At 39.4% G+C, this 27,553-nt stretch overlaps 3 protein-coding genes across 6 annotated transcripts in view; 1 reads left to right on the forward strand and 2 right to left on the reverse strand.

Annotated features, from left to right (window-relative positions):
* Positions 1–8,734, reverse strand: part of NVL (nuclear VCP like) — a 45,043-nt gene extending 36,309 nt beyond the window's left edge. Inside the window, exons 1-10 of one of the 2 annotated variants that reach the window (XM_076334642.1) lie at positions 8,635–8,691; positions 8,206–8,335; positions 6,963–7,036; positions 5,731–5,783; positions 5,546–5,642; positions 4,592–4,646; positions 3,839–4,105; positions 2,193–2,319; positions 1,826–1,902; positions 1,423–1,557 (exon numbers count right to left, since the gene is read on the reverse strand). In XM_076334642.1, the coding sequence (XP_076190757.1) occupies positions 1,423–1,557; positions 1,826–1,902; positions 2,193–2,319; positions 3,839–4,105; positions 4,592–4,646; positions 5,546–5,642; positions 5,731–5,783; positions 6,963–7,036; positions 8,206–8,295 (975 nt within the window). In that variant the 5' untranslated portion in view covers positions 8,296–8,335; positions 8,635–8,691. Of the gene's footprint in view, positions 1–1,422; positions 1,558–1,825; positions 1,903–2,192; positions 2,320–3,838; positions 4,106–4,591; positions 4,647–5,545; positions 5,643–5,730; positions 5,784–6,962; positions 7,037–8,205; positions 8,336–8,634 lie in introns of both variants that reach the window. The other variant, XM_076334643.1, reaches the window with a different exon arrangement.
* A 423-nt stretch (positions 8,735–9,157) lies between these two features.
* On the forward strand, positions 9,158–17,506 carry CNIH4 (cornichon family member 4). 2 transcript variants are annotated; one of them, XM_076334646.1, is made up of 5 exons: positions 9,158–9,254; positions 10,741–10,809; positions 11,888–12,000; positions 16,564–16,704; positions 17,301–17,506. In XM_076334646.1, exons 1-5 carry the CDS (start codon positions 9,186–9,188, stop codon positions 17,326–17,328), a joined length of 420 nt encoding a protein of 139 aa, XP_076190761.1. In that variant the 5' UTR covers positions 9,158–9,185; the 3' UTR covers positions 17,329–17,506. The 2 variants fall into 2 exon arrangements, with proteins under 2 accessions (XP_076190761.1, XP_076190762.1); XM_076334647.1 differs by lacking the exons at positions 9,158–9,254; positions 10,741–10,809 and adding an exon at positions 11,700–11,718.
* Positions 17,507–22,472: 4,966 nt separating this feature from the next.
* Positions 22,473–27,553, reverse strand: part of WDR26 (WD repeat domain 26) — a 33,057-nt gene continuing 27,976 nt past the window's right edge. For both annotated transcript variants that reach the window (XM_076334651.1, XM_076334649.1), the window contains one exon: positions 22,473–27,274. In XM_076334651.1, coding sequence (XP_076190766.1) covers positions 27,249–27,274 — 26 coding nt within the window. In that variant the 3' untranslated portion in view covers positions 22,473–27,248. The remainder of the gene's footprint in view (positions 27,275–27,553) is intronic.

Genomic DNA, 27,553 nt, shown 5'->3' on the forward strand with positions numbered 1-27,553 from the left:
CTTCCCTAATTCAGTTAGAGAACGACTGCACTGTCAAATAGCTTTGTGCCTCGGTCCCCAACCCAATCCTTCACAACACATATATTTCAGTTCATGCTTGGGCTCCCTTGAGAAAACTGTCTATTTCCATCTGTAACAAAGCACTGCTTAGCAGTGTGGAAGAGATCCCCACCAGGTTTGGTTCCCTTAGTCTTGCTCCAGAAATATCTGAGCAGGACTGCACAGTAAGATACCTGTAAAGCTCACACTCAAGGTTTTCTCCTATTAAAAATAAATACAATTGTAACTTTGATAGACAGTAGCACACTATTGCTGCAGGTAGTTGCAGCCTATTTCAAGCTTTTTGAACTACATATAAAAAAAAAAATCCTAATTTATACAAATCACAGCCACCAGAGGCACGACCTGGGGATTGGAAGAGATTATTTGCCTTAAATAGCACTACTGAAAATCTCTTATTTAAGAAAAATAAATTTAGTGACTACTTCTTAAATCATCTCCGCTCTGAAAGTTTTTCACTTGTGTCATGTTTCTTTCCCCAAATTTAGTACCCTTCCAGGATACAAATATGCACTGAAGCATTAAATATCACAGATTCATTCATTGGGTACCTTTTTACAGTACGGCATTAAAAAGAAAAAACCCAAATCTTTTTCATTAAAACAGTTGAAACAATGTCAGAAGGGTCTAACCAACGTTGAAGGAATAAATATCAATATTTTCTTTCAAAGATAAAATCTGCACTACAAAAGTTCATAATTTACATGTACCTAAATTTAAGGTTATAATCTGTGACATTTAAGGAACAACTGTATTAAAGAAAAAGAAACGTCCATGGTTATCACTGAATAGCCCTAAATAGCCCTTAGATTTCTATCCAAAACAGGCACATAGCAGCACAGCAGCCCTACCACACACCAAACTATTAACACCAATAATGTCATATGCTCTGAAATCATTAGTTTGACACAGGCAAGGCAACATCCAGTTTTGGAATTCAGAAGTCACTGTTTAATGGATGCCACCCAATAGAATCAATGTAATGCCTCATAAAAGAAGGTAAGGTTGAATCCAGACTTCAAATAAAACACTATGGTAAATTTAACCAAAAGTATCTTTCATTTGTAGCCTTCTCAATACCCATGCCTATATTGCTGTCCTGGGAATGCCTCAAAACAATTAAGTCAAACATAAAACCCTGTCACTATGTCCCCTCTTCATATATGAGGTTCTATCAAGTACAGATTCAGATGGAATTTAAACAAAGGAAGTGAAGATGAATATATTTTAGACTAAGACAGGAAGGAGAGAAAAGAGATAAAAAGAAGAGGAAAAGATCTAGTCTATCATGAATGAGGATTTTTTTTTTTCTCTAAGTATAATTTAGAAAAAGAAGCAACTGTAAATTTAAAGCTGTCTCACCCCAGCAATTGCCTGTGCAAGTAGTGTCTTTCCACATCCTGGTGGTCCATGTAAAAGAAAACCGCGAGGTGGAACCACACCTACGTGGTTATAGACTTCGGGATGACGGACATGAATGAGCATTTTGCATACTTCCTGTTAAGAACAAGAGAGACCTCAATTTAAATTGCGGAAATCGGTATTATAGACAGGCCAAAATAAATGTTTATTAATGTAATTTCAGTGGCTGCTTTCAGAAAGATTAATCAAATGAAAAAAACCAAAAAACTTTGTTGCTGTTGGTATAAGCAGCTATTCTCAGTGTCACGCAGATGAATTCTGCCAGATTTCTTTTTTGTCGTCATTTTTCATGCGACATTTTATTCAGTGTATTCTGAATCCCACAAATAAAATTTTAACTAACCTTTAAGGTTTCATCATTGCCTCCTACATCCTCAAACTTCACTGAAGGATGGTAAAGCTCTCGTACTTTACTTCTAACTGTTAAGGAGAAAAAGTCATGCAAATTTAGACATGGCCTAACAGTAGTTGCTAACACCGAACAAAAAAAGTACTCAGCCTAAACAATTAGCTAAGTACATGGAGTAGTATTACTTTTTGGTAGTAGACACAGGACCGGAGTATTTTTTTAGTACAACATTAAGGTTAAATTTCTTAACAAAATCATTGAGGTCACTTCTCTGCACCTCAGAAAACAATTCTCTGGTAACGGATTCCACAGTCAAATACCCATCTCTGTTTGGAGCAGCATGCCAAAAATAACTTCTCACCTTTCTCTTTAAGTAAGATGGAATCAATTTCTCCATCTACATCTGGAAATTCTTCTTTTTTTCTTTTTGCTCTCTTACCCTTTGTCTTCTTTCTTTCACTCTCCAAGACAGAAAATTCTGTTGATTTCTAGGGCATAAAACCAGAATTATATACACAAAACCTTCCAAGTCAGTGAATTTCTGCAAATACTTAAAAGGCCAAAATGTGTAAGTGTCTATGATGCTTAACTTACACACATTATACAAATAAAGACAAACAAGGCAGGAATTTAACCCCTTCTTTTTGTAGAATTTTTTTTTTTTTTACACTTAGGATTTGCCTTTTTTTTTTTGAAGGGTTAATTACACCAGTCACTTTTTTGCTAAAAGTACATACTTATAAGCAAAAAAACCCCAAACAACCCCTCCCCAAAACCCCCAAAACCACTAACCAAAATCAGACACCAGTTATTTGCATACCATAGAGCAATCCACTTTGGGGATGAATAAAACTGTATCAATGTATTTACTCCAATGGAAACAATTTTTATTACTAGTAAGTCATGAGTGGCTGTAAGAAAATATTATTCAGTGCTGACACAAGTTAACTAACATGTAAGAAAAGGGCTAATACAGGAGAGATGAAAAGAAGAGGTTCAACGAAAGTTAGGTTTTTGGGTTGGGATTTTTTTCTTTTAGAATACAGTATGGCAAACATTTTACAATTTGAGGATCTGCCTTGTATTCAATTACCATGTATAAAGGGATAATTTGTCAAATCTGCCTATTCAGTAAGCATTTTGTGTAATCAGAAAGGTAGATGTAAATGTAGTTCTTCCTTCACATAAAAAAGAGCATCCTGCCAAAACGTCTGGTCAGCCAAACAACATAAATGTTATCTCCCATACATAAACAGAAAGTTTTCGATAGCTGAACAAAGTTGGTTTTTTCTAAATAAGAAAAAAAAAAAGTTGGGGGAGGGGAGGAAAATCATGAAGTGGGCAATAAGTCTGGATGGGGAGTAGGACCTATTTTTAACTGCTTTATAAATCAATGCAATTTCCTTTCAACTTCCCCAACTCTTATCCATCCAAAAAACTTCAGCTTTCCCCAGGCTCACTAAGACTTAGCCACTGGCCAAGGGAGACTACATGCTACGGCTACAGCAAGCCACGTGCTTCCTGACTAGTTAGGCTGGTCACTGGCAAACGGAATAAATACCAGCCAAGTTCCACTTACCTTTTTCTCAGTACGGGCACTAATCTGGGTCTCCCTAAATACTGAGCACTGCATTTTCCTCAAAAAGCGTGGAGGAAATTCATAATTTTGTGACTTTTTACCTCCTATACAAACATGCTTGAAATGGGCCAGAAGGTTCAAAAATCGCTTCTGACACAGCAGAAAAATGGGGTAAGCCCTTTCTTCTTCAGAAACCAAGCTAAAACCAAGTACTCCACTGGGCTTAAGCCAATCTTTCCCTTCTATTTCACACATTCACTATCTTTAAACACAGTATGAGTGTTTGTAATAAAAATATATTTTAAAAATCCAGAAAGACAAACAGTCCTTTTGGTCTTAGTATCACCCTTCAAAAGCCTGTCAAATCACACAGGAAATTATATTCATACTTGCTACTTAAATCCCATTGAGCTTGTAAAACACAATACCTCAGAAATCAGTTTCTTCTCATCTCCTTCTCCATCCTCAGAAAGGTCAATGAAAAAGTCTTTTCCACACGGAGTTTTATCAATGAACCAGCCCCCTTCAGAGATGCGTGTTTCGACTCTTGCTCCTGGTGAGAGGGTGCTTGTTCGAGGAGCTGTTCGCACAGGAGGGGGGGTTTCCATTGGTTCATTTTTTGGAGTGGTTGGAACAGAATCGGGATTTCCTTTCTTGTATAAGCTCAGCAGGGAACTGTTCATATGATTTGTAGACTGCAGATTCATGTATTTTAAAAGAAAATATGCAAGTTATAATTTGGATTATTTATATTACGAGACCAATGAAAACTTTCATAAACCCCAGTTAGCATCCTCACTGGAGAAAGCAGTCCTGCATCTTCCAACCCACTCCTCTGCAAATCAAATGACTGCATACAAAACTACACCTGGTTGAAGAGGCAACAGTCTTTGCAAGTAATAGTCAGATGTGTCAGTTCCTTCAACCATTTCATTCATTTGATAGCCAAGTCTTTTGGGCCCCCAGCGTGCTTTCCTCAGAAGTGATTCCCCACCACAGGTTCTTCCTTTTTCTTCAGAAAATAGCCTCCTTTTAGCTCTATAGATTCTCAGTTGGAATTGCCAACTCTGGCTATACCTAATCTTCATCTCTACTTTTAAACTCTCCAAGTGCGTTGCAATTTCACCACATAGAATCAGGTGTTATGCAAATACAAACAATCATAATAAAATACAGCTTACTAGATCTTCTGGATAATCATCATAATCAGAGAGATCTGTGGCACTTCCTGCAGTCCTTTACATGGAAGGAAGACAAAAACTATTAATGTATCAGAGCAGAACTGCAAGTGATACACCCACAAAACAGAACAAATGCAATTTCCACAACATGGTTCCCCACACCCATGATAGGTAGCCTAAGACTGGAGAAAAACTCCTGACTAGCATGCTCTAAATTTACTACTATGAAGAGTTAAAAAAATGCATCCTTTCCAAGCCTGTGATGAGTTGGATCAACTTGGCAACCTGGCTGAAAGACAGTCCTAAAAAAAAAAAGTGATGTCAGATCAATCTGATTGAGTTCACCAAGAGACCACACAATCACCAATGCTGGCACAAGGGAAGCGGTAGCAAATCACTGCTGAACTAGACTAGCCCTTCTGGTTACAGTGCCGTAATTGCCCATGAGACCCTTAGTATCTATATCAGGTTAGAGAAACCAGAATGGTCCGTGAAACTATGCACAGGGTTAAGAGTTAGGAAATCTTAATTCCAATCTCATACCCAGTGGCGATTTACTCTGAATAGCCTGTCTTGTAGTCTTATCTCTCAGATTTAGCCAGTGTATCTCACACCCAAGAAAGATTAAGAACAAAAAGGAACTGAATCACATGAGGACTGGGGCCTTATGTGGAAAACTATCAAGGAAGCCCCAAGGATATCCACTAATTCAGGGCTGTATGTTCCCCATAACAGAAAAGTCATGATTGGCTCTAGTATCTGCTTCTCTTCAGTGAAAAAAATGCTTCCATTAAGTACAGGTAACTTCTGATGAAGACAAGCCTATGGGAAATCAAGGATCTATCTGTAACCGTGAAACTATCAAAATTTAATAATATGAAGACAGAAAGCTTTAAAGAAATGATAATACTAATGGCATTATTAAAGTAATCTAATGGTAAAAATCCTTCTTACTCATTTTTCTCTTGTTGTCTTGCTCTTTTTGCCACATGTTCAGCTTCTAAAACTGCTAAATCTTTGCGTTCTTTTTCATTATTAATTATTCCAAACACTGAAAGAAAAAGTTCAAATATGGTAAGAAAACAGGCAAAGTTTAATCAAAGAATTTGGCATCTTGGACATAACACTAACAGAACTACCTTTTTCAACTTGTATTCTAAAAGCATTTCTTTTTCTTCGTCCATATTCTGCACTGAAAAAAACAAAATAAACAGGTTACACCAACTGCTTTTTTCCCCTCAACATAATGCCATTCTCAGAGAAAAAAATACATTGTAAGTTGATACCCAAGCTTCTACGCAAGTTTTTATTAAAAACCAACTATGTGAAAATGTGATTGTTTTTTTCTTAAGCCTGGAATAGCTCAATCACTGGGATGAAACAAAACCACTAAACTATACTGGTCTCTAAAGGGATGTTTAGTAAAAATTACCAAGGTCCTCTTTAACTGTAGCTATAGAGAAGCAGCAATGTACAAGTGAGCACACTGGATTCTATTTCACAACACTCCCGGGTTTTTAATTTTAATTCAGACAAGAACATATGGACACAGGACTACGGTCTAGAAAGAACAGTCCAGCAAGGAATAACTGTTCTAATTAATAATGAGAAAATGAGGAAAAAATGAGAAAAATCTGATTCATCTGATTCTATGAGAAAATCTGATTCTATAAGCATCCTTAAATGCAAACAAAAATCAACCTTTTACCTTTACTTACTGAGGGTATATTTTATTTATTTGCTTTTATACAGTAGCTGACAAAGGAAAAACAAAACAAAAAGCCAAGACCTGTAAGCATCCTAAGCAAGGGGTTTGGCTCCCTTTCTCTAACAAGGCATAAATAAATAGAACATGCAAACACAAATGAATATACTTCTCCACCTTCATTAATTCCCGCACCCACCAATGATCTGCTCTCCACCCAAAAAAGCGAAACAGCCTAAAAATAATTAGGCAAGACTGACTGTCCTGCTGAGCAACTGAGCAAGATTTAGTGTCTTACTGAATCCTGTAACTCCCCCAGCTGCCTGCACTGAAGCGTTATTTTCCCCTCATATTTTAAGCTCGGACCAACATGCTGTAATGCATCTGTAGCTGTTTAATTAAAAAAAAAAAAAAAGCAACCCACAAAAAACAAACCACAACTAGATCTTGCAATGCCAATGCATTAATAAAATATGTTACTAGACATATCAGCAGAGGAAAACACTGGAGTGGAAATGATCTTGTTTCAATCAACCTCAACAACGGGTAATGAAGTTAATGTAAAGAAAATTAAAATTCTGATTAAAAATACACAAATGCAAAATAACAACATAAATATAGTCCATATTTTGAATGTAGAATATAAGAATACAAATCTTTGCTCACCTGTATGTTTTCTGCAAGTCAGATGCTAGAATTCCAGTGTCAACATACTGGCCGCATTTACTACTTGCAAGATACTGAAATGAAGAATTTTAAGCAGCGAATAAAATTTTTGTCAATCACTTCACCAGAACAGCTAGATCAAATATGTTTCAAACTCTACTCTTCTTAGAAGTCAAAATGAAAATCAGAAACAGCTTTGAACTGCCTTGGAACACACTGACAGGATTTCCCAACGAAGTGGGAAATGCTTATTCAGACACAGATAACTAGCTAGCTACACTTCCCGGGGAAAAGCAGCATACTGTGTTTTGGTGCTTCGGTGACTTCTGCTGGTGCAACTCCGTTGTTTTTATTTAGTAAGAAAGATGACTTTGTAACCCACACACCACCTTATTGTCAATCCTTCTAAAGTTATTGGTTTCCCTCAGTTAACCTCCTTTTGTTTTAGGTCTCCTACCTTAAAAAATGAAACAACCTACATCAATTAGTATGGATACCGTCATAATAAGAACTTTAATCTTTGCAAGATGTTTCAAAGAATACTATAGAAAAGTATACAAATGAAAGTGAATTCTATCAAGCCTTTTTTTTTTTTCTGACAGCAGCTGATCCAACCCATTTTCGAACCACAATTATGAAAATGTGAGAAAATGTACTAAATTTCAGGTACAACTGTACTCCATTTGCTTTCTTCCCTCACTCTCCAAATTAGGAGTGAGAAGGAGTTTCAATACATAATGGTGGATTCCTTCTTGAAAAAAGAAAAAGGAGACAGAGAATCTCTCTAAAAGATACGGTATCACAAATATCACAGCAAAGAGAATTTCAAAATCTCATTTAAATTAATACCTCTATCTAAAACAATCGAATTGCTTAAAATTGAATACAGAATTATTTTTAAAAATTACGTTACACTTCATGTCACCCACGGGCAGCTACTGACCTGCAGAAAATATCAAGCCTGCCATAAATCCAGCTGGCTCTTTCATTTCAGAATAGCCAAGACATAGTCACTGTGATCTTGTAAAGGGAAATAAGCAAGCTCCCTCAAGCAGCCGCTCACATTTTAAGGAACTAGAAGCGGAGTACACTTATACACAGACACAGAAAAATGGTGTTTAAGTCACCATAAATATTCATAAAATATAACATGGCGCTATGCCGCCTGAAGGCATCACTGTTCTCCCCACTCTTCACATCTGTATTACGGAAGTAATCACATTTTTTCCCTTTCTTCACTTACTTCATATAATCGATGTACATGTTTCCAAATGTAAACACTTCCAATTTGCCTGTATCTACCCAGAGCGTATTTTTTTTTTTGACTATTCATTTCACACTTGAAATAGCAGCCAGCTTCAGGATCAGAAGTACTGAAGAGGATGGAACAAAGTAACAAAACAAAGCAAACAAAAGGACCTTTTTAAAGCTCCTCTTAAAGCCTTTTTAAAGTCCCGAGAGACGGGGCCGGGTTTTGGCGCTCGCTGCCGTTCCCTCCCGCACCTGAGCGGGCCGGATGCTCAAGGCCCCTTTCAGCGAGAAGGGGGGAAGGCGAGCCCCGCCGCGCCGCGCCGCGCCGGCCGCAGGGAGCGCCCCCCCCCCCCCCGCCGGCTGCCGCCCCGCGGGGACGAGGGCCGCCGGCCGGCCACCGCTGCCTGCCCGCGGCGGGTACCTGCTTAACGCGCTGCTTCAGCCGCAGGTCCACGAAGCGCCCCGGCCGGCTCCGCATCGCCGCTCGCCGCCCTCCCCGGCCGAGGGCCTTCCCGCGGGCCCAGGGGCTGCCCTAGCGCTTCGCCTGCGCGGGGCGGCCGGGCGGGAATTGTGCGCAGGCAGCGCCCGGGCGCCTCAGCCGCGCCGCCGCAGACCCCCTTCGAACCGCCCGCCTGTACCGGTAGTGCTGGCCCGGCGGCGCAGGGGCCCCGCTGCGGGCGCGCTGCCTTCCCCCACCTCTGACCCGCCGGGCCGCTTACTAGGTTTTAAAATAGGCGCGCGCCCGCCCCCCCCGCTCGGCCAGGGCTGCGCGAGGTCCCCGGCACCGCCCTCACGAAGAGCGGGGACAGGCCCCGGCGGGCACCTCTCTCCCTCAGGAGACCCGGGCGCGGGCTGCCGCGGGGACTCCGCTGCCCAGCATGCAGCGCGGCGGGGAGGGGCGTGTCCGGCGCTGCCCCGCCCGGGCGGGGGGGCGTGGCGTACGGCGGCCGGGAGGGCGGCGGCCGTGGCGGGATGGAGTCGGTGGTCTTCATCTTCTCGCTGATTGACTGCTGCGCCCTCATCTTCCTCTCCGTCTACTTCGTATCCTTCTCCTCCGGGGCTGAGGGGCGCCCGGGGTGGGTAGGGTTGGGGCTGTGCCCGCGCCCGGCGGCACCGAGGTGGGCCGGGCCCGTTGAGGCGCCGCGGAGGGCGGGCGAGCGGGGCCGGGGCCGGGGCCGGAGCCGGAGCCGCCGCCGCCGGGCTGGCGGTGGGTTGAGGGTGGCGGGGCGTGAGGGCCTGCGCTGGGTAATGGCGGCTGGCGGGGGGGCGGGTGTTGGTGGAGGCGGGGAGCGCCTCGCTGAGGGGAAACGGCGAGTGATCCGGTGCCCGAAACACCTTCGCCCCTTCAGGTGCTGGAGGCCGGGTGGCTGCAGGCTGCCACGGGCGCCTGCGGCCGGTGCTGGGGAAGACACGTACGTGGTGCCTCGGCAGAGGTAGCGTGCGCTTGGCGTCGGTGTAGAGAAAAGGGCGCTGAAAGCATGCTTCGCACCCTCGGAAGCTACGCAGGCCTAAAACAACCGCGGCCAGACGATGGTCTCTTACTTGTGAGGATGCCTTACTCTGTTTTAGGCGTGAGCTCGTAGCTGGGAGACTGAGAGTTCCTCCACAAACGGAATTTCCATATTCTTTGTTACAGACTTGCCTGCAGTTTTTGCTGTCTGGTGGCGTTAGAATGTCAAAGCACTGATTTGGCTTTCTTTTCTTTTTTTTTTTTCTGAATAAAGGAGAATTGGCTCTCACGCTCTTTCAAATCCTGGTGCTATTTCAGAATCTACCCAGTTCTCCTAACAGAAAAAAGTACAGAAGCACTTGAAAGAAATTAATCCTAGAAGGATAGGTTATTTGTTGAAAAATGAGAAGACTTTACCTATTTTTTAGGAATAGAAAAAAATCTTGTGCTTTTTCATTTTCTTGGAGAAAAGGAGCATGAGCTTTACAGGATGTAGCGTGATGATGTGCATACATGCATGCTAAGCCTTTTTTGAGAGGACTCTTCTGTCTGAAATCTTCATGTTTCAATTGCTGAAAGTTTATTTGATAATGGTGTTACCCTCTTATTACCTAGCAAATTATGCATTAATCCAACGTTGCTGTAAATGTAAAAAAAGTAGATCCACTTCCTAAAACTGCACTATTTAGCTTTATTGTGAGGAGAGTTTAGAAAGTGCATTAACTTTTTCTTCCTTTTAAGTTCTGGTTTCAAGTGTTGTAGTAAAAATTCTGAAACTAAAAATATTGAGTTTGCCTTCCTGGTCTGTTTTAAGTGTTGAAGTGAACTTTAGCACTTGTGCAACAGTTGCCGTTGGAAAAACATCGTAAAATCACTTGGCCTAATGATAAAATGCGGCCTAATTTTCTACCTAGAGTAGGAATGAGTTGTAACTAATTGAAATATGCTTTTGGCAGATCAGCTGTAGAACAAGACAGTCTACACTGAGAGCAGAGTGCTCTCCCCAACTTATTGGGTAAAAATAAAGCTTTGTGTATTCGGAGTTACCATGCAATTTTTCCTTATCTTGGACTTCAGATAATTACACTATCAGATTTGGAATGTGACTACATTAACGCTAGATCATGCTGCTCAAAACTCAATAAAGTAAATTATTCTTCTTTGCCTTTAATGTGGTTTAAGAAAACAGTCCTTCGTCTTAGCATCACAAATAACAGGGGTGTGATGTATAACTGAAGAGCCTCGATTGGCCATATTTTGCATGTACCCTTTATTTTGGTCTGCTTGTCTTTTTCGGATGCCCATCTTTCAGCAAATGCAGTCACGAAAGGCTGTTCTTCTGACCCTTGGTGCTCTGAGATGGGCTGCTACTCTGAGTTCATGGGACTGAGACTTAACTTTTTGCAGAGCTCTTCAGTTCTGTGCTTTCATTCCTGTAGGTATGCCACACCAAGGGTGTCTACTCATGACTGAACTCTGGGATCCTTATAGGAGCTTTCTCTGATGCTTCTGTAGAACTTGCTTCTAACCTCTCTTGAACAGTAGAGAGTTTTACTGTGATAAGGAAAAGTACCGTTTTAACCCAATCTGCTTGAAACTGATTTCATTAAATCAATGTGGCCTTCCCGCATGGGTGTTCACTTTGATTTAAAGGTATTTTCTTTCTTAATGTAAGAGACAATGCTACAGGATACTATCAAGCCAAAAATGTGTTATTGCCAGGTGCTGACCCAATTTAAGTGTGTCAGTTTTCATATTGATTAACTTTCTTATCTGTTCCAAGCCTGAGGGTGTTTGTACATGCTGTGTCTGTACAGATTTTAATTATCTGCCTCTGTCATTCCTAAACCCAGTGTTCTCTGCAGCGATTTCAAATGAGCGCTGTGTACTTTCTTAACTCACTGTCTTAAATGCTTGTGTAATATAGTTGTGTGCAAACAGCTGCTGTGCTTCTATCTAGAAATTTTTGTAACACTTAGATAAAGTACCTCTGTTATAATATCTTAGGGCCTGATTTCTGGCTTACTGTGGAATTCATGTGGAATCTGTCTGAAGGTATTAATTTCCCCATATTGTGATGAAATCACATAAATTTTCTTCTTCCATGAATTTTCTGTCTGAGTTTGATACAATTAGAATCAGATGATAACTCCATACAGATCTTTTTTCAGAAAGGAATTTACATTTGTGCATATAACTTTTTTCTTTTCTTCCCTTTTTGCAGTGGGTGGTCCCTGAGGTGATTGGCCATGCTGTTGTAACTGTATTAATGCTTATTTCATTGCACTGGTTCATCTTTCTCCTTAATTTGCCAGTAGCAACATGGAATATATATAGGTAAGTGCAAAGGGTTTTGTGTGCTTTTTTTTCCACTGTTACTAGTTTAGCTTTAAGTGTAGTGTGAAGATAAATAATATGTCATGATGAGATGTTTCAGTTGTGTTCTTGAGCTGCTAACAGTCTTCGTGGATCTAACTAACATAAAACTCTCCTCTCATTGCAATTAAAATGATAAGATACCCAACGGTGTAAAGGGTATGAAGCTTTTGGCCTTTCCTTCATTCTCTCTGGTGCCCAGGAACCTTGATTTGTGTCATTCCCAAGTTCATAGGAAGTAATAGCATGTTAATTGCGATTATGAAGTAGTACTGCAAACATAGCTGTTAATGTTTTTCATGCTGTGCCTACATGCCTGATAGTGATACCAGCATAAAAGTACTTAGGTCAGCATGACTGATGGTTGTAAAACCGTCGGGCTGTGGTGTTATCCCCCGCACCCTCCGTCATTTACTGTCTTGTCTCTCCCCCTCATTTGCACTGGTTTTGGTCCCCCATCTTGCCTCTTTGTATTTGGAAAGGTTTGTAGACTTCTCATCTTATGACAACTGTCAATGTTACCGGTCTTTGTATACTGGGCCGTCCACCACTTTGAAATGGTTTACTTATAAGTAGGGGTTTCCACATGGCAACTTTGGGACTGTCGGTTCAAAAATGTTCTTTTTATTTTGTATCATTTGACGTGCAGAGAATTGAACCTTTACAGGTGTTATGCTAATGAAAACTGGGTGTGGATTTGTCGCAAATTATCTCTAATCACTGTACTACCGGAAGTCCAAAAGACCAAATGTTTAAGATATAGGTATAAAAAACTTGCCTGAAGCTGCTAGGGCTAACTCTTTGCAGGGATGGGTCGAGTTGCTGGTAAAATTAAACAAGATGTTTCATAGCTCTCATTAAAAAGAAGTTGAGGATCCCTTTACTGATAACCTCGTTGTTCTTGGGCAAAATAACCATGCATTTATCGCTCTTGTTTTCTACAAAACTGCTAGCAAAGCCTTCAAATGTTTCTAAGCTGGAGTAACATGAGACAGTATAACTTGTGTGCTTAATAAACAGATGTTGACTAAAGGCACAGACACAGGGATAGTTTTGTTTGGCCACCCGTATGTGCAGCTGTATTATACACTGTTGCACAAAATGACCAGTATTCCCTTTGGTATCTGCTGGCAAGGACGGTGTTTGCATTTGATGTTTCAGTTAGGCTAGGCTGTTTCTACAGAGGCACTAGAGAGAGAATGCCTTTTCTTTGAAGGTTTGAAGATTTCTTGTACTGGTTACCCTTTTGCTGCTTCCTTTTGCTTACTTATGTTAATGTTTAAAGTAGCTACTCGCTTTCCCTTCTAAACCTGGTCAGAGAAATATTGGTCGGATACAATTATTTCTATTCCCACACTTCAGGCACTAAGCTTTGACTGCTGTTTTGAATTGACAGCTCTCATTTTATATTTGTCATACATGGGGTAGACATTCTCAATATCCTAAAATCCAGGATTGTTTCCTCAATTTTAGATGCGCAGTGTAGGCAATAAATGAATATGACAATATGATACTTTGCCTGTCCTGCCACAAGAAATCAAAATGTTAAGCCTGTATTGCTAATCCTGCCTTCTTTCTGAGGATGGAGGAGTTTCACCCACATTAATAGCCCGGAATATCCCATCTATAGTGAAGGAGTTAAAAGTCTGCAAAAGCCAGTGCGTTGTTTAGCATTATAAAGGAAATCTGATGATTTGGGATAGAACATACATTTGACCCAGTGTTCAACGGACAAAAGGCATGGTAGTCAGAAAACTGGTGGACTGTAAAGCAGTTTGAATACACTGAAGAGAGGAGGTGTCAATTACTAAACTAGGATTAAGTGGGAACAGATGAAGTGTGAACCCGTTATCATGAGCTGCAAACTTCCAGCATCAGCTGAACGTGTTTGAATCTTCTTCGTGTTTTATAGTATTTCAAGAACTGGTTTCTGGAGTAAATGTTGCTGCACTTGAATTCAGAAAGGTTTAAGGTTACCATTCTACTCCAAGATGAATACAGAAATCAAAATAATTGTGTTGAGACTGAAGAAGTCTCTGCTTGGTAGTATATCTAAGTGATAATAGAAAGGTAAGATAGTAATCCCTTCCCCTTATTCTCTGTCCTTCCAAACCTGCTTAATCTTGATGAGTAAATGGTACAGTTACAGGCAGTATTGGCTTAATTTACTAATTGTCTCAGTGATTTCAGTGAGAGTAGAGAGGTTTTCTGTGAGGGGGCATCAGAAACAAATCCCTGGGAAGATAAATTGGTCAAAAACAGCATCAGGGAAGACTTTTAAAGTTGCAGCATGTTTATTGTAACATCCTACTGGCCCTTCTTTTTCAGCATACTCAGATGCTCGTTTAATTTGGTTTATTTTTTGCTGAATTTTGTAGTGTCTTATACAATCTCCAGTGAGACATAGTTTTGTCTTACATTCTCCTTGTTTTAAAACTAGATACTGAAGCACCTTATTTGAAATCTAATCATATTTCAAAATAGTTTTTTTTTTAGTTCTTAAATATTTCTTAGACCTGCTACTTTGTAAAAGAACCAAGAATTACAAAGGAAATGTTGAATGTGACTATACAAAAAGAAAGCAACTCTTTAAAAAAAAAAAGTGGAACACTTCCCTTTTCTTCTTTGTTATATAGACATGCTTGAGATAATAGGTCAAAATAATGTGATTCTTGTCATGTCTAAGTAGATCATACCCCTCTTAAAACTGAAGGAGTTAAAAAAAAATTAAAAAAAATTAAAAAAAAAAATCTTTAAAATACAGTGAAAATTCTGACCAGGACTATCACATCTCTTACAAAATTGTGTAATCTAGAGGGAAATGTCCTGTTGCTGTGGCAGCCGTTTCCACTGAATGGAGATACTGGAGGCACTAATGTGTATCTGCATTAAAGCTGACAGCGTTCTTGTTCTGTGTGGTTTTGCTGCAGAAGTTTTTTGCTGTTTAGAGTACGACAACTGGCGTGAGCTGTGTTTGTCAGCATTTAGCATCGTTGTGTCCATGACTACAGTTCCTTAGATGTATAATATAAGCTGTGCTGGCTTGTGGGTCTCTTGGAAAAACTACCTCCCAACTTCCACAAGCTTTAAGTTGCATCATTTAAGTGTTGTTGTTGTTATTAAAAAATAAAATTAATACTACCTTTATGGCAATCATATCCTTGAGATGTAAGAAAATTATGTGCTCTATTTCTAGGATAAATTGGTACAGGCAACTTATATTCTTCCTTTTATTCTGATAAAATGCATTACAATTCCATTAAATGGACAGTAATTTGTGTTATAATACTAAAAATAGAACCATCGCTTAAAACTTCCAATTTAGAAGAGACTTTCAAACTGTAACTATTTCACATGAACTATTTTTAATGGGACATAATTGTCTGTTATTAATCAAATATGCTGCAGTGCTTTTTAATGCCTCTGTGAAAGACAGACAAATACTGCGGCCTTTTTTTTTTGGGGGGGGATGTACTCCTGCTGCTGCTAGAAAACTTGTTTCTTGTTCCTATTATTGAAATGAATGCAAGAGGTGGGGGAGTGCCTTTTGGAGTACAAGTGGTGCCATTCTTCAAGTATATAAAGAAAATCAAAAAGCGTTCTGAGACCTTGCTTTTGCTCCAGGTGTAAGACCGGGAGTTAAATTCCTGTGTAGAAAGAGTATTATTCCAGGAAGGTAGAGCCTGTATAACATTTAAGTGAAATAATAACACTGTTCTAGGCTGAGCTCAGCTGGAGTGAGAACTTCATGTGCTTGCATTTGCTCTCTTGAGAAATGCTTAAGACAAAAGAACATGCTGCTTGTTGAATTTTCACAGGACATAAACATTTGTTTTCCTGGTTTTATTCTTCCTTTTGCTTACGTTTCACTTTGTTTCACTCAGTTTTTGTTCTTATGTGGGTTTGGACAGCAGTACTTAACTTCTTCAGTTCTGCCCCATCTCTCATCCCGTCAGCCTCAGTGTCTCTGCTGCGATAACGCAGGATGGTTGTGACAAAGATGGGAATCATACACGGATCCTTTGTCTTGTCTTATGCTATCTCATTTTGACCACTGGAGTTTGTGATTATCTATGTGGGGTTTTTTTGTAAACAAATCACTAATTCACAGCTAAACTAATTCTTTTCCAGTCCCTTTCATCTAATGTATCTTTCCGCTGTGGTTGGACGTTTCCTTCCTAACACCAAGTAACCACGAACAGCAATTAAAATGAACTGGAATCGGCTATTACCTGGAAACTCCCGTGGTTATACATGGGAAGCTGGGCTGATGCTTTTAGTACTTCTTGTTCTCTTACTCTTTGTTTGTGGGTTGTAGTGGCAGAGATACGCGCAATATCCTGAAACTGAAATAGAATTAAAAAAGAGCTCCCTTATGTTGAATTGTGAAACAGCTCTTTAGATGAAAGTCCCTTCTGTGCCAGCTCTCCCCCTCCCCTTCTCCTGACACTCCCTAATGCTTTGATGACTATACTTCTGTTGGGGTTTTTTGTTTTTTTTTTTTTTTTCCTCCTAAACTTTCAGGTACATTATGGTGCCAAGTGGAAACATGGGGGTATTCGATCCCACAGAGATCCATAACCGAGGACAACTGAAGTCACACATGAAAGAAGCCATGATTAAACTAGGCTTTCATCTGCTCTGTTTCTTCATGTACCTTTACAGGTTAGTTTCAAAAATTGCTCCCAAGGAATAAAGGAATTGTCTGCCAGCTATTTTTATCTCCTCTATTCTGCTAGCGTAATTGCTGGTATTCGTGTCTTATCTTTTTGCATCCTGCTAAGCCTCAATAATATATATTTTGACAGCTATCTGCAGGCTCATTATATATATGCCTTTATTCTTTCTTATCAAACATTGTTTGGAAACTCGGACTACTCCTTAATCTCAAACCCACTGTAAGTACAATATAAAGAGTTATAGGATTTCCACACCTAGAATAATTAGCCTATTTAGAATGGATATCGTCTTGAGGACCAAGTTTATTTTACAAGTTCTGTTTTAGAAAATAAGGTTGATCTGGCTAAGTTAGCAACGGATGAGTTCTGTGATGGGGCCACTTACTACAAGATGGAAGAGGTACTGTTCTTCTACTGCAGTAGTACTTCTGCAGTCCTTGTCTTCGTGAGCAAAGCACAGAGCATAGTTGCCTTGACTTTCTATTTCAGAATCAAGTGCAGTTCTCTCATGAAAGCGATAGCTGTTCCTACTTGCACATGCTTCAGTAATCCACTGGTATCATGTTTTCTGTTTTGTCACAGTATGATTCTGGCTTTGATAAATGATTGAGAAGTTGAAAAAGAACCATTAGCTGCCAAATTGGGTCATCACTCCAGTGACTGGTTGTGGAGCCACAGACACCTTCCGAACATACCTAATCAGTGTCATCATGCAGTATATTTTTCCTCTTTGAACAAGAAATATTTTTCTGTATTTTTAACATAAAATATTTTCAAAAGACATTGGATTTGTGTAGCGGTTGTTTTTGTTCCTTTACAACCCAAACTGCTGGAGCTGCTGCTTCTGTAAGGTGAAATCCTTGCTTACAGAACTGATCTCATAGGAATTAAAAGAAGGGAAACCCATTTTAGCAGCATGGGCTAATAATAGAGGTAGTTCCAGAACAAATTTAAGTGCAGCTCTGATGTCTGCTTCTTACTGGAAGGTGTCAGGACGTGCCTCTGGCTGTCAAGCCGTCCTATTAGAGCCTAGTTTGAAGCAGTGCTTGGAACACAGATTTCGAAGTGGAACAGCAGCACAGCTTGCATCTTTGTGTCAGTGGTTTTTCCAGCTAAAAAGCAATGGAATAAAAGTTATGCTTTTCTCCCTTTCCCCCTCTCCCTCCAACAACCTATATGAAGTCTTGTGTTTGGATGGATTGAGGTCCCTTTGGTGAAGGGGACACTTGCGTGCAAGAGTGAAAAAGAGATAAATAAGAAACATGATTATAATACTTGCTTTTTTCCTTCAACTCCTATTTTGTCATTGAAATATATCATAGACCTCCATACAAAGTAAACATCACGTTGCACCAGGGTTGGAGTTGGTTACAGAGCAAAAGACTATCTATCGGCAGTCGCTACTCCATGAACCTGCTGTTTCCATACCCGGTCAGGTGAATCAAGAGTAGGTCTAGCTCGGGGAGGTGGTTTGGTAAACCATAACCCAGTTATCCCAATTCTGATGTGACTCTGCTTCAAAGACACCAGTGTGTCTTTTTGTGCGGTTCTTGCATCAGTAATAAGTATATAAACCTGACTTGGTACCCTCACTGTCTTTACATTTTTCTTATAGGCGCATAGAAACTGTTTCAAGAAACTAACACATCAAGTGAAACACGTAAAATACAGTTCTGTAATTAAGTCCTAAAATTTATGAGCTTTTCCTTCTTAAGTACTTGTTCTTTGGTGTATAGCTGTAGTGAGCAGATTGTTTTCATGGCCAGCAGTGAAAAGAACACTGGAGCTTGATTTCTCTCAATACCTTGTGTTCAATGTTTGTTCTAGGAAAAGTTTGGCTTTAAAATTATGATGGATGGAGTCCAAGTTCAGCTGTTGCAAAGATGAAAAACTGCTGAAAACTATGCTCATTAGCCAATAACTAGGGAAATAGCTACCCCAGCTGCATGCCACTGACTGCTTGGCACCACAAAAATCAAACTGCAGAAAGTACTGCCTTATAAAGCTGAAACCCAGACAGGATGTAGGTCTGGAAAAAGGAGAGCAAACTAAAAGAGGAAAGTCAGTAACTTTTGTAGCAGCTTAACTTAATTGCCTACTATGTATCTTATTTGTACGTGAAAAAACATGCTACGCATACATTGGGTTTTATCTATTAGAATAAATGACAGAGTTAGTAAGCTGCTTGAGTTAAATCCTTGCTGTAGTGCTAACAGTAGATAAATTTCATTACTGATGTTTCACACTGAGGAATGTGATCATTAATCTGTAAGTCCACCACTTAGACTAGCAGCTTTATATCTTATTCTAAAGACATGATTTTGAGATAAGAGCTTTATTATTAATGAAAATGTTTGTCAGATACATTGTCTTCAATGATTTCTAACTACTAGCACTTCAGAATTACAGTGAAGATACTAGATAGAGTAGACCCATTCCCTAATGGCATTGGTAAAATTTATCACTCGCTGTGAAAAGCTTCTGTTCCTCTCTACTGAGGGAAGTGTTTCTTCAGAGATGGGAGCAGAACAAGGAAGGATAAGGGAAAAGAACAACATATCTGAGGAAAAAAAAAAAAGGGAGGGTAGCATATGTTTCAATTTATATCCCTGACCTAGAGGGATGTTATTGTGGATTCCTCCCCGCTTCCTTCTTCGAGAACGAATTATTAACCATGATAGACCAACAAAAAAACTCAGATATGTTTCCTAAGTGGTGGTTGTCAAATATTAAACAAGCTATACTTTTATATGAATGCAAACTTCCCACCCCACTTTTTTTTATATAAATAAATTCTCTGTTCATTCATATCTAACAAAACGTTATAATAGTTGTAAAAACCTCAGTAGCAGGCTCCAGAGACTACAATTCTGCTGAGTAATTACACTGGTAATTTTGAAGCTTTCCTTACTGTACAGGCTCATTTCCTGCCTTTACAGAGATCTTCACAGAGCTCAGTGTCAGCAATAGGAAAAATGTATTTGTAATTGCTAAAAATGTAGTTCATTAGCTGGAAATGAGGATCCTACAGTCATCTATCCCACAGGACATCCACAGAGCACAGAAGTTTTACAGTAGTAAAAATTGAAACAAACTCCCTACTTTCTGGGTCTCGATCAGGGGAGAACAGGGTAATTTAAATCCAATCTTACTATACAGAATTCAAGACAATTACAAACGTTAGACTGATTTTAAATAAAAATTCACCTAACTTTATCACTGTGAATCAGTGAGAGACCAAAACAGAGATTCCCTCCTATTCACTCACCAGAATGTATTTCCCCTGTGGAACTGAGGTATCCAAGTATAACTTCATGAGGGGACCATTAGCTTATCCTTCAGATGATTAGCTATGATTTATAGAAAGCTCTTAATCCGTGAAAATAAATCTGAAGTTGGCCTACAGGGATTCTAACTTTTAACCAAGGTTATTAAGCTCTTTTCCTTACGTACAGTCTAGAGCCTAGTCAGCTTGCCAAGATATTAGTCGTTCCACAGTTTTCAGAGAGATTAGATAGCTGTTATAGTACTGCACCTGTGAGGGGGGGATTAGTTAAAATATGTACGATAGCATATTTCCCCCTAATTAATCATTACAGTTACAGACTGTTCATTATTTATCTTGATTTATTGAAGAATATACTTACCTCCTCATTCTAGTGAACTACTGTTTTGTTCTAAACTAGTTCTGTATTGTGGAACATAGTAAATCAGTGGGATTAATAGTATGACCACTAGTCCTAAGAACAGTTCTACATGCAGGTTAACAATCAACCTGAAACCCTGATAAGCCCATAAAAGCAGATCTTTACCTGTTCAGTACTGGCATAGCTTTAATCTAATCCTTTTTCTCACAAGATGCTCTCTAGAATTTCATACAAGTGGTAAGAAAAGACCGTTTTTGCCTCTGAGGATATTATGGTAATGATGAGATTGGCGGTGGCGATAGAAAAATTTAGGCTATACTGACCACCATGCAGTTATCAGTACATTAACTGCCTTATCTTTGGCAGAAACCTTAGAGGCATACAAACTTCAGTGGTTACTCTTCAGAGCATTCTAGGTCTTTTAAAGTGAGGGGACAACTGGGACTGCCACCTTTCCGTAATGAGTAATGCCTAAGCATGTGCAACACGTGCGAAGTAGCAGAGGGATGCACCAGGCAGCACAGAAAGCATAAGCCAAGGTGTAAAGCGACAGAGTAAAACAGAAACTGTCCTTCTGGAGAAGTACCCTACCTCAGGCAGAGTTTGGATTTAAGCTAATGATGAAATGCTCATCTGCTATCGGGTTCCTATGTAGTTTCTTTTAAATAATCTGGAGGGTTTAAAAAAAACCAAAAATCCCAATTAATTTTAAGTCTTACATATGCTGAAATTTCACAGTTCTATAGAAATCATATACCTGTTTCTTCTCACCAGTTAAAGGCAGACATAGGACAGCAGATGAAACACAGTAACAAACTCAGCCAAAAAACTAACCGCCTTCATCTGCCGTGTGGATCGTTTATGGCTGAAGCGGGTCTGCAATCTAACAACCCTCCTGCAAATACTAGTACCCAAGGGAAGCGGCACAAGGAAGCACATGGAAAGGGATAGGGCATGCCCCTTCTGTTCACACCTGCATTTAAGCCATGATTATCTACGCACTGCTCAAAGAGTAATAATAAAGTTAATACAGAGGTGCTGCTAGAGGGAGTAAAGACCTTTTCTAATCGATATAGAAGCTAAAAGAATTTAAAAATTGAATGCATTTCAGCAAAAGGTTTGAGTTTGGAAAAGCCACAGGAATGGGAGGGCAAATTTAGGCACAGCTTTTTATTTAACAGAACATTAGCTAGAGCTGAATAAAAATGCCTAAAATGCAGGACAAAGATGAGGTTCTGTTTTAAGGCACAGGGAAGAGGGACAAGAACACAGCGTCGGTTGGAGCGAACGAAGGCAACGGTTGAGAGGTACCTTCAAGAGCTCTCGGCCCACAGAAGCCGCTTAGGTCAACTTCAGATAGGAGTCTGGAGGTCCCTGGTCTCCCATTTAAGAAAAGCCTAAGCAAGAGATGCAAGTACTTTAGGGGCACCTTCTTAATACGAAATACCAAAAAACCCCACAAAACCCACCGATCACCTAAGGCAACCTGTGTCTGGTATTTAAGCAAGCTCCAGCATTAAGGAATCCAGGCTTTCACTGAGCCTCGAAGGAGCAGACGTTCAACAAGTTAGGTAAGCACGGAACGGGACACAGGCAAGTCCACTGCTAAAGGTAGTGAAAACACAAGCGTGAGGTAGGTTAGAGCCAAACATCAAGAGCTGGAAAGCCCGCACACAACAGAGTGAATTCATCTTCGGCTAAACTGCCGAACAATTAAACAAATTAAACAAATTAATTTTCCTAGCGAGGAAGTGAAATACTACAAGTATGGAAGAAATCTATAATTAATGATCAAGAAATGAACATCCAAGTCATAGTCATGTAAGTGAAGTTAGGGAAACTAAGCACTATTCATTCCAGTTATTTATTCTGTTTATTGAATTGAAAGAAAGGGAATACAAACATTTCTGTTAAGTGCTGTGCACCAACATGGAAAAAGTGTATTTTTTTTTTTTAAAAATCCTAATAAAAACAAATCAGGAGTTAATGTAGTTCCAATTGAACAATTTTTAAAGATATGTTTAAAATACTAGACATTTATAAAATAAAAAAGTTAAAACGGTGTTCTGTAAATAATTAGTAAAACAAGTGAAAATAAATACGAGACCCAAAAGTTCTTATGTTTTTAATGTAATATAGCAAAGAAATTTTTAACTACTTAATATAATCCGAGGAGAGTAACAAAAATCCAGAAAGTTTAAGAACGCAATCCTTTGAAACATTTAATATCAGTCCATAGCAAATAGTCATTACATACCAAAAGCTCTAAGTGTTAACTAGTTCCACCACAACTCCATATAAATCTTGACAATTTAGAAATCTTGAGATCAACAATAAAGTTCTTTTCTTGATCTCTACAGCTTGGTTTGTAAGTACATACATGCTTTGAGGATCCATTTTGTCCCATGTGTTTTCAAGGAGCCAATAACTTTTTCCATCTGTGCCTAAAAATGTTAAGATTCAAATCTAGCACACATACCCTAACAATGAAAAGTGTTTAAGAAAAAAGATGGGGCACAATGAATTTCAAATTTATAAAAATATACTGATATTAACCAAAACCTTCCGGTCAAAGGACACTTCACATACACACAACTTAAAGTATGCAATAAAACATGACAAGTACCTAGAACATTTGGTTCTCTGTCTGTTCATGGAACACATGCACACACACATTCATACCAGATGGGAGGAACACTCTCACAGACGTTTTATTGAATCCAGATTATCTGGATTAATAGACAGAAAACTTGTCTACAGTTTATTTCAGCAACTAAGAGGCAGCTACTGCAGCAGTAGTTCAACACTGCACACTTCAATTAAGTCCACCCTGTTCAAAAAAGTGTCAGAGTTAACGATTTTTTTTTTCTTCTTCTTTCTAAACATCATTAAAAGTAGCAGTTTTCAAAATTAAGTATGGCAGCTGAAAACAGACTCAAGCCAATGTGGAAAAGACAGGAGGAGGTCAAAAGGAGGATTAGCCATTTTTGGGATGGGTGTTCCTCTTAATAGTTGTCTCAAAAAAAGAGTTAGATACAAGTGTATTTTGTAGCTAAAAACATGGACAAACTATTGAAAGTGCATTTTTCCTCCTCCCCCTTGAGTTACAGTAGTTTGTCTGTTGGTCAGTAAATCCCACTTCTTATGTCCGTTCTTCTTCCTCTACTTCCCTCCCCATTTGGGTTTGGGAGATGTTGTAACATCTCCCCTCGAACTACATCTAATTGTACGAGTCGTGGTTTCCTGCTAAGGAAGCCTTCAAAACTGATTTTGGGAGGGAGTATCACTTAGCAGTGTAAAAGTATACAACTAGACACAAACTCCCAAGAACATACTGAGTTTTATTAAACATTACCTGTTTGAAGCCAAGCTGAGAAGTAACTGGCAAGATCTGGATAGATTTCTAGCTTGCATCTTTGCTCTAATCATAAAGAGAAGTTAACTTTAAAGTTGGAGAACTTTAGAAAAGACAGAGGGAATTTAAAAACAAAGGTGTCATTTCCCCCCACTACCCTCCCCTCCAAACAAGGACAGATCTAGCATTTTCCCTTTTGTGCTCCATTGTGCCTTGAAAATTACTTACCTGAACAGCTAAAGAACATTCAGATAATAAAATGCTTCAGCATATTTTTTTTTTTTAAAGACCTGCCTTGACAATAACCTGGGGCTACTGTGGATATTTTAAGCCAACAGCTGACCAGAGAAAGTTACAAAAGGAGTACACGCTTACAGTATTTTCCTCTCTAAAAACCATACGTCTGTTGACTAGAAATACAGTAATTTATTGCGGGTGTGTACTTGTTCCAGCCTTAGACTCCAGCCTATGAACATTTTTAAGCACATGGAAATCAATGTGTTGCAAATGAGCAAACTTGTTTGGTTTTCCCCCCCCCGTAGTCTCATTTTATAGTCTGTGCACAAAAAGTATTGGTACTTTTCAATTCACATATTATGAATACGTGACACGTTAGAAATAGTTGAGGTTCCTCTTCAATCTACAGGTTGGAATGGTAATCGTTACCGCTAGATCTGTAATGTCGGTTTACTGCGGGACCAAGTAGTGTGGCAAAAATGAAGATTACTCTCCCCTTTCTCTCATGTCTGCTCATCGCCTGTGAGAAGCGGGCAGCTACGCAATACACTGTTACTGAGGCGCTCTGGACACAGTGCCATCTATACGGAGCTTTCCTTTACATTGCATAGTTGCACCACGAAACTGAAGTGGAGATAGCAGAACACGTCCTTCTCCCTAACTCTGCTTCTAAGTACCTGAAGTGTATTTTAGAGGTACAAACCAAGTCCAGAAGAGAAACCCCAAAATGGAGGGGCAGTATTTTGGCAAAAGTACTAAGTTTAAATTTCTAATTACAATGCGTTGCAGTGGAAAGTAGGCATCAGCCCATACACCCCCCTCCCCCCCAGCTTGTACCAGGTAAGGAGTCTCACTTTGTTTAGGTATGGCCACCACATTAAAAATGCTCGTTGAAGTGCATATGAGACTTTAAATCTAAACTTGAGATTTGATCCAGCCTTCACCACCTGCCTAAAGTTCCCCCTGAAGTCCCACGAGTACGAGGTAAGCAAGTAGCGCCAGACCATTGTACGAGACATTGTTAAGAGACATCAAAACCAGGATTATTCTCCTTACTCTCCCTAAATAACATTTTGTTTGAAAACATAAGTTCCAGAATAAGACAATACTAGGGTAACTTCCAAAGATTCACGCACTGGCATTGGTTATGAATTATACCATGTTTTGAACATATAAAAAGCTGTTTACAGTTTAGGTATTCAATTTTTATTTAAAACCCAAAGGTTTAGCTTACTCAAATTTGACCTTAGGAAGTTTTCTGTTTCCCTGCGACACTGACGCCACAGGAACAAGACTGACTAATCTTACGCTGTCTGAAATAGGAAGAGAAACAAACAGCTTCCTCTAGAACTAGCTAATGGAAGAAGGAACTGATTTGTAGTCTTAAGTTCACACATGTATTCCCAGTACTGTGGAACAGTAACTGCTATCAAAGAAACACACCTTAATTTTGAGACAAGTGTACTAGGTCGAAGATGACAAGGTTAAGTTCCTACTTCATTTTGGAGGTACTAAAAGAGGAGTATGTCAGATTCAGGGCTGGTCTCAACCAAAGTATCAGAATCTTAAATCGTGTTTAAGTTTACACCCAAGGCAAGAAAAAACCCCACCACCTGATGGCTGGAATCTAAAAGAGTCTAACCTGCTATGCTTCACTTTGTTTTTCTGGGAGAGAAAAATGGGACTGTTTATGTTAAACACCGCATTCCCATTCATCGAAGTGGCTACACTTCTCTTCCCAGGAACTCCGGCAAACCTTCCCCCACCCTTCTTCCACACGTGACTAATAAGGACACTAGATTATTATCTCATTAAAGGATGAAATCCACACTTCTGTTCACATCAATTCTCGGTGGCATGCCTTTCCCTGCTCCCTCTTGACTTCACAGCAGTACCAACGCTACCTTTCCACCCTAGGTGGCAAAAGGGAATCCAGTGCCATCCCATAATGAATTTGTGTGTAGAGCAGAAGCATAGAGATGCCAGGCCACCTGTTTATGTCAAAAAGAATAAATACTTCAGTTATAAATGTCTTCCTTTTCTTAACACGGGATATTAGTGGAACTATTCCTAGATGTGTCAAGATGTTCACAGCACCAGCTTGCAACAAGGTCTGGGAGAGGCATTTATATCTGCAAAGTTAAAAGTATACTCTCAGAAAGAAAGATCTATACACCTTTGTTTATCAAACGAAGAAAAATTTCCATCGTAATACAAGTGTTTAATTATGATTTGTATGTTAATTACTTTTACAAAATGTTGACTTTGTGAAGAAAGGATTCAACACATTCTTCCCTCAAGATGTAGTCTACCTTTTACCAGCATTGTTGCATATATTTATGTAATTAAAAAAAAGACTTTGTCTTGTTTAAACTCTTAGCCTGGTGGTGCACTCTGAACGCTTTTTTTCTAAATATCTGTAAAGATGGACAGTGAGTTTCTCCTTCTAAAACAAGCTTCACTGCCTACGTAAAGCTCCTTCCAGCCACTGCTTTTGATTGGGTCTCCAAGACACTCCGGAAAAAGCATCAGTGATACCGTGTTTCATGACACTTCTTGCATTGTTTTAATTCCAAATGTATACAAATGAAGTCATTTTAATCCTATAAATAATTTATTTTTAAAAAATTGTGCTGTTAACCCCTTTGCAGGGCAACGAGCTATGTGAAAAGTACAAAACTTTTTGTCAAATGTGATACTGAGAGTGCTTTTGACATAGTTCATTGGTTTATCATCAATTTATATATACTGCGCAACGGGCAAGGCTAGAATCCATGAACCAAGCTGCAAAGATCTCAAGCTAAGTAAGGCGGAGAGAGACTTGAGAAACAAGAGAAGGAAATACTTTCCTATCCACTGTATACTCTTCAGACTAAAGCACTCTTTCTATCAAGCCTTCTAAACTGTTAAATAAAGTGTTCCAAACAAGCATTTAAACTTCATTACACAGAAGAGCAACAAGAACAGTAGCCTGCCAGACAAAAAGGCAGGAGGGAAAAATATATATACTGAGTTCAATGGTTAGCCTGAATGTAGCACAGTTCTTCACAACCGATGGGGGGGGTAATTTCAACACGGTGTCCAACAACGCTCTAACGACGTGCTTCATCTCGACTGGTTACTATGAAGCAAGGTGGTAAATGTTTGGCCCCAACCGGGCTTCAGAAATGGTTCTTTTTCATGACGAGCATGTCTGTCCAGCTATCAATCATGTTTGTTTGCACCAAATCCCAAGCCATTTAAAATACGACTAATTAAGTTAAACTGAAGTCGTCTGCTCCAAATTCGCCATCAACTATCCATGCTACTGCATTCCTCTGAGCAAAAACAAAAACATAAGAGAAAGAAATCACACCTTGAAGATCTTATCGGTAGTTAATATTTCTATTATAAGGTCATTAATACAGTATATTTACGTAAGTTTTACTGAACATGCAGTAGTTAATGATCTTATACTGTAACTAAATCCCATGCTAAGAGTTACTTATTTTAGATATAATTATTCATATTAATTTAGAGATTAATTTAGCATGTTAGGTGTTGGTACACAAAAAGCATCTCTTCCAAAAAGAAGTAACACACATTTGCATTCAAGC

This window comes from Aptenodytes patagonicus, chromosome 3, assembly GCF_965638725.1.
Source record: "Aptenodytes patagonicus chromosome 3, bAptPat1.pri.cur, whole genome shotgun sequence".
NCBI classification, from domain to species: domain Eukaryota; kingdom Metazoa; phylum Chordata; class Aves; order Sphenisciformes; family Spheniscidae; genus Aptenodytes; species Aptenodytes patagonicus.

Coding starts and splice junctions, on each gene's coding strand:
- CNIH4 (XM_076334646.1), top strand. CDS start 9,186: ATGGAGTCGGTGGTCTTCATCTTCTCGCTGATTGACTGCTGCGCCCTC. Junction 9,255..10,740: donor TCTTCCTCTCCGTCTACTTC/GTATCCTTCTCC, acceptor CTTGGACTTCAG/ATAATTACACTATCAGATTT. Junction 10,810..11,887: donor GCTGCTCAAAACTCAATAAA/GTAAATTATTCT, acceptor CCCTTTTTGCAG/TGGGTGGTCCCTGAGGTGAT.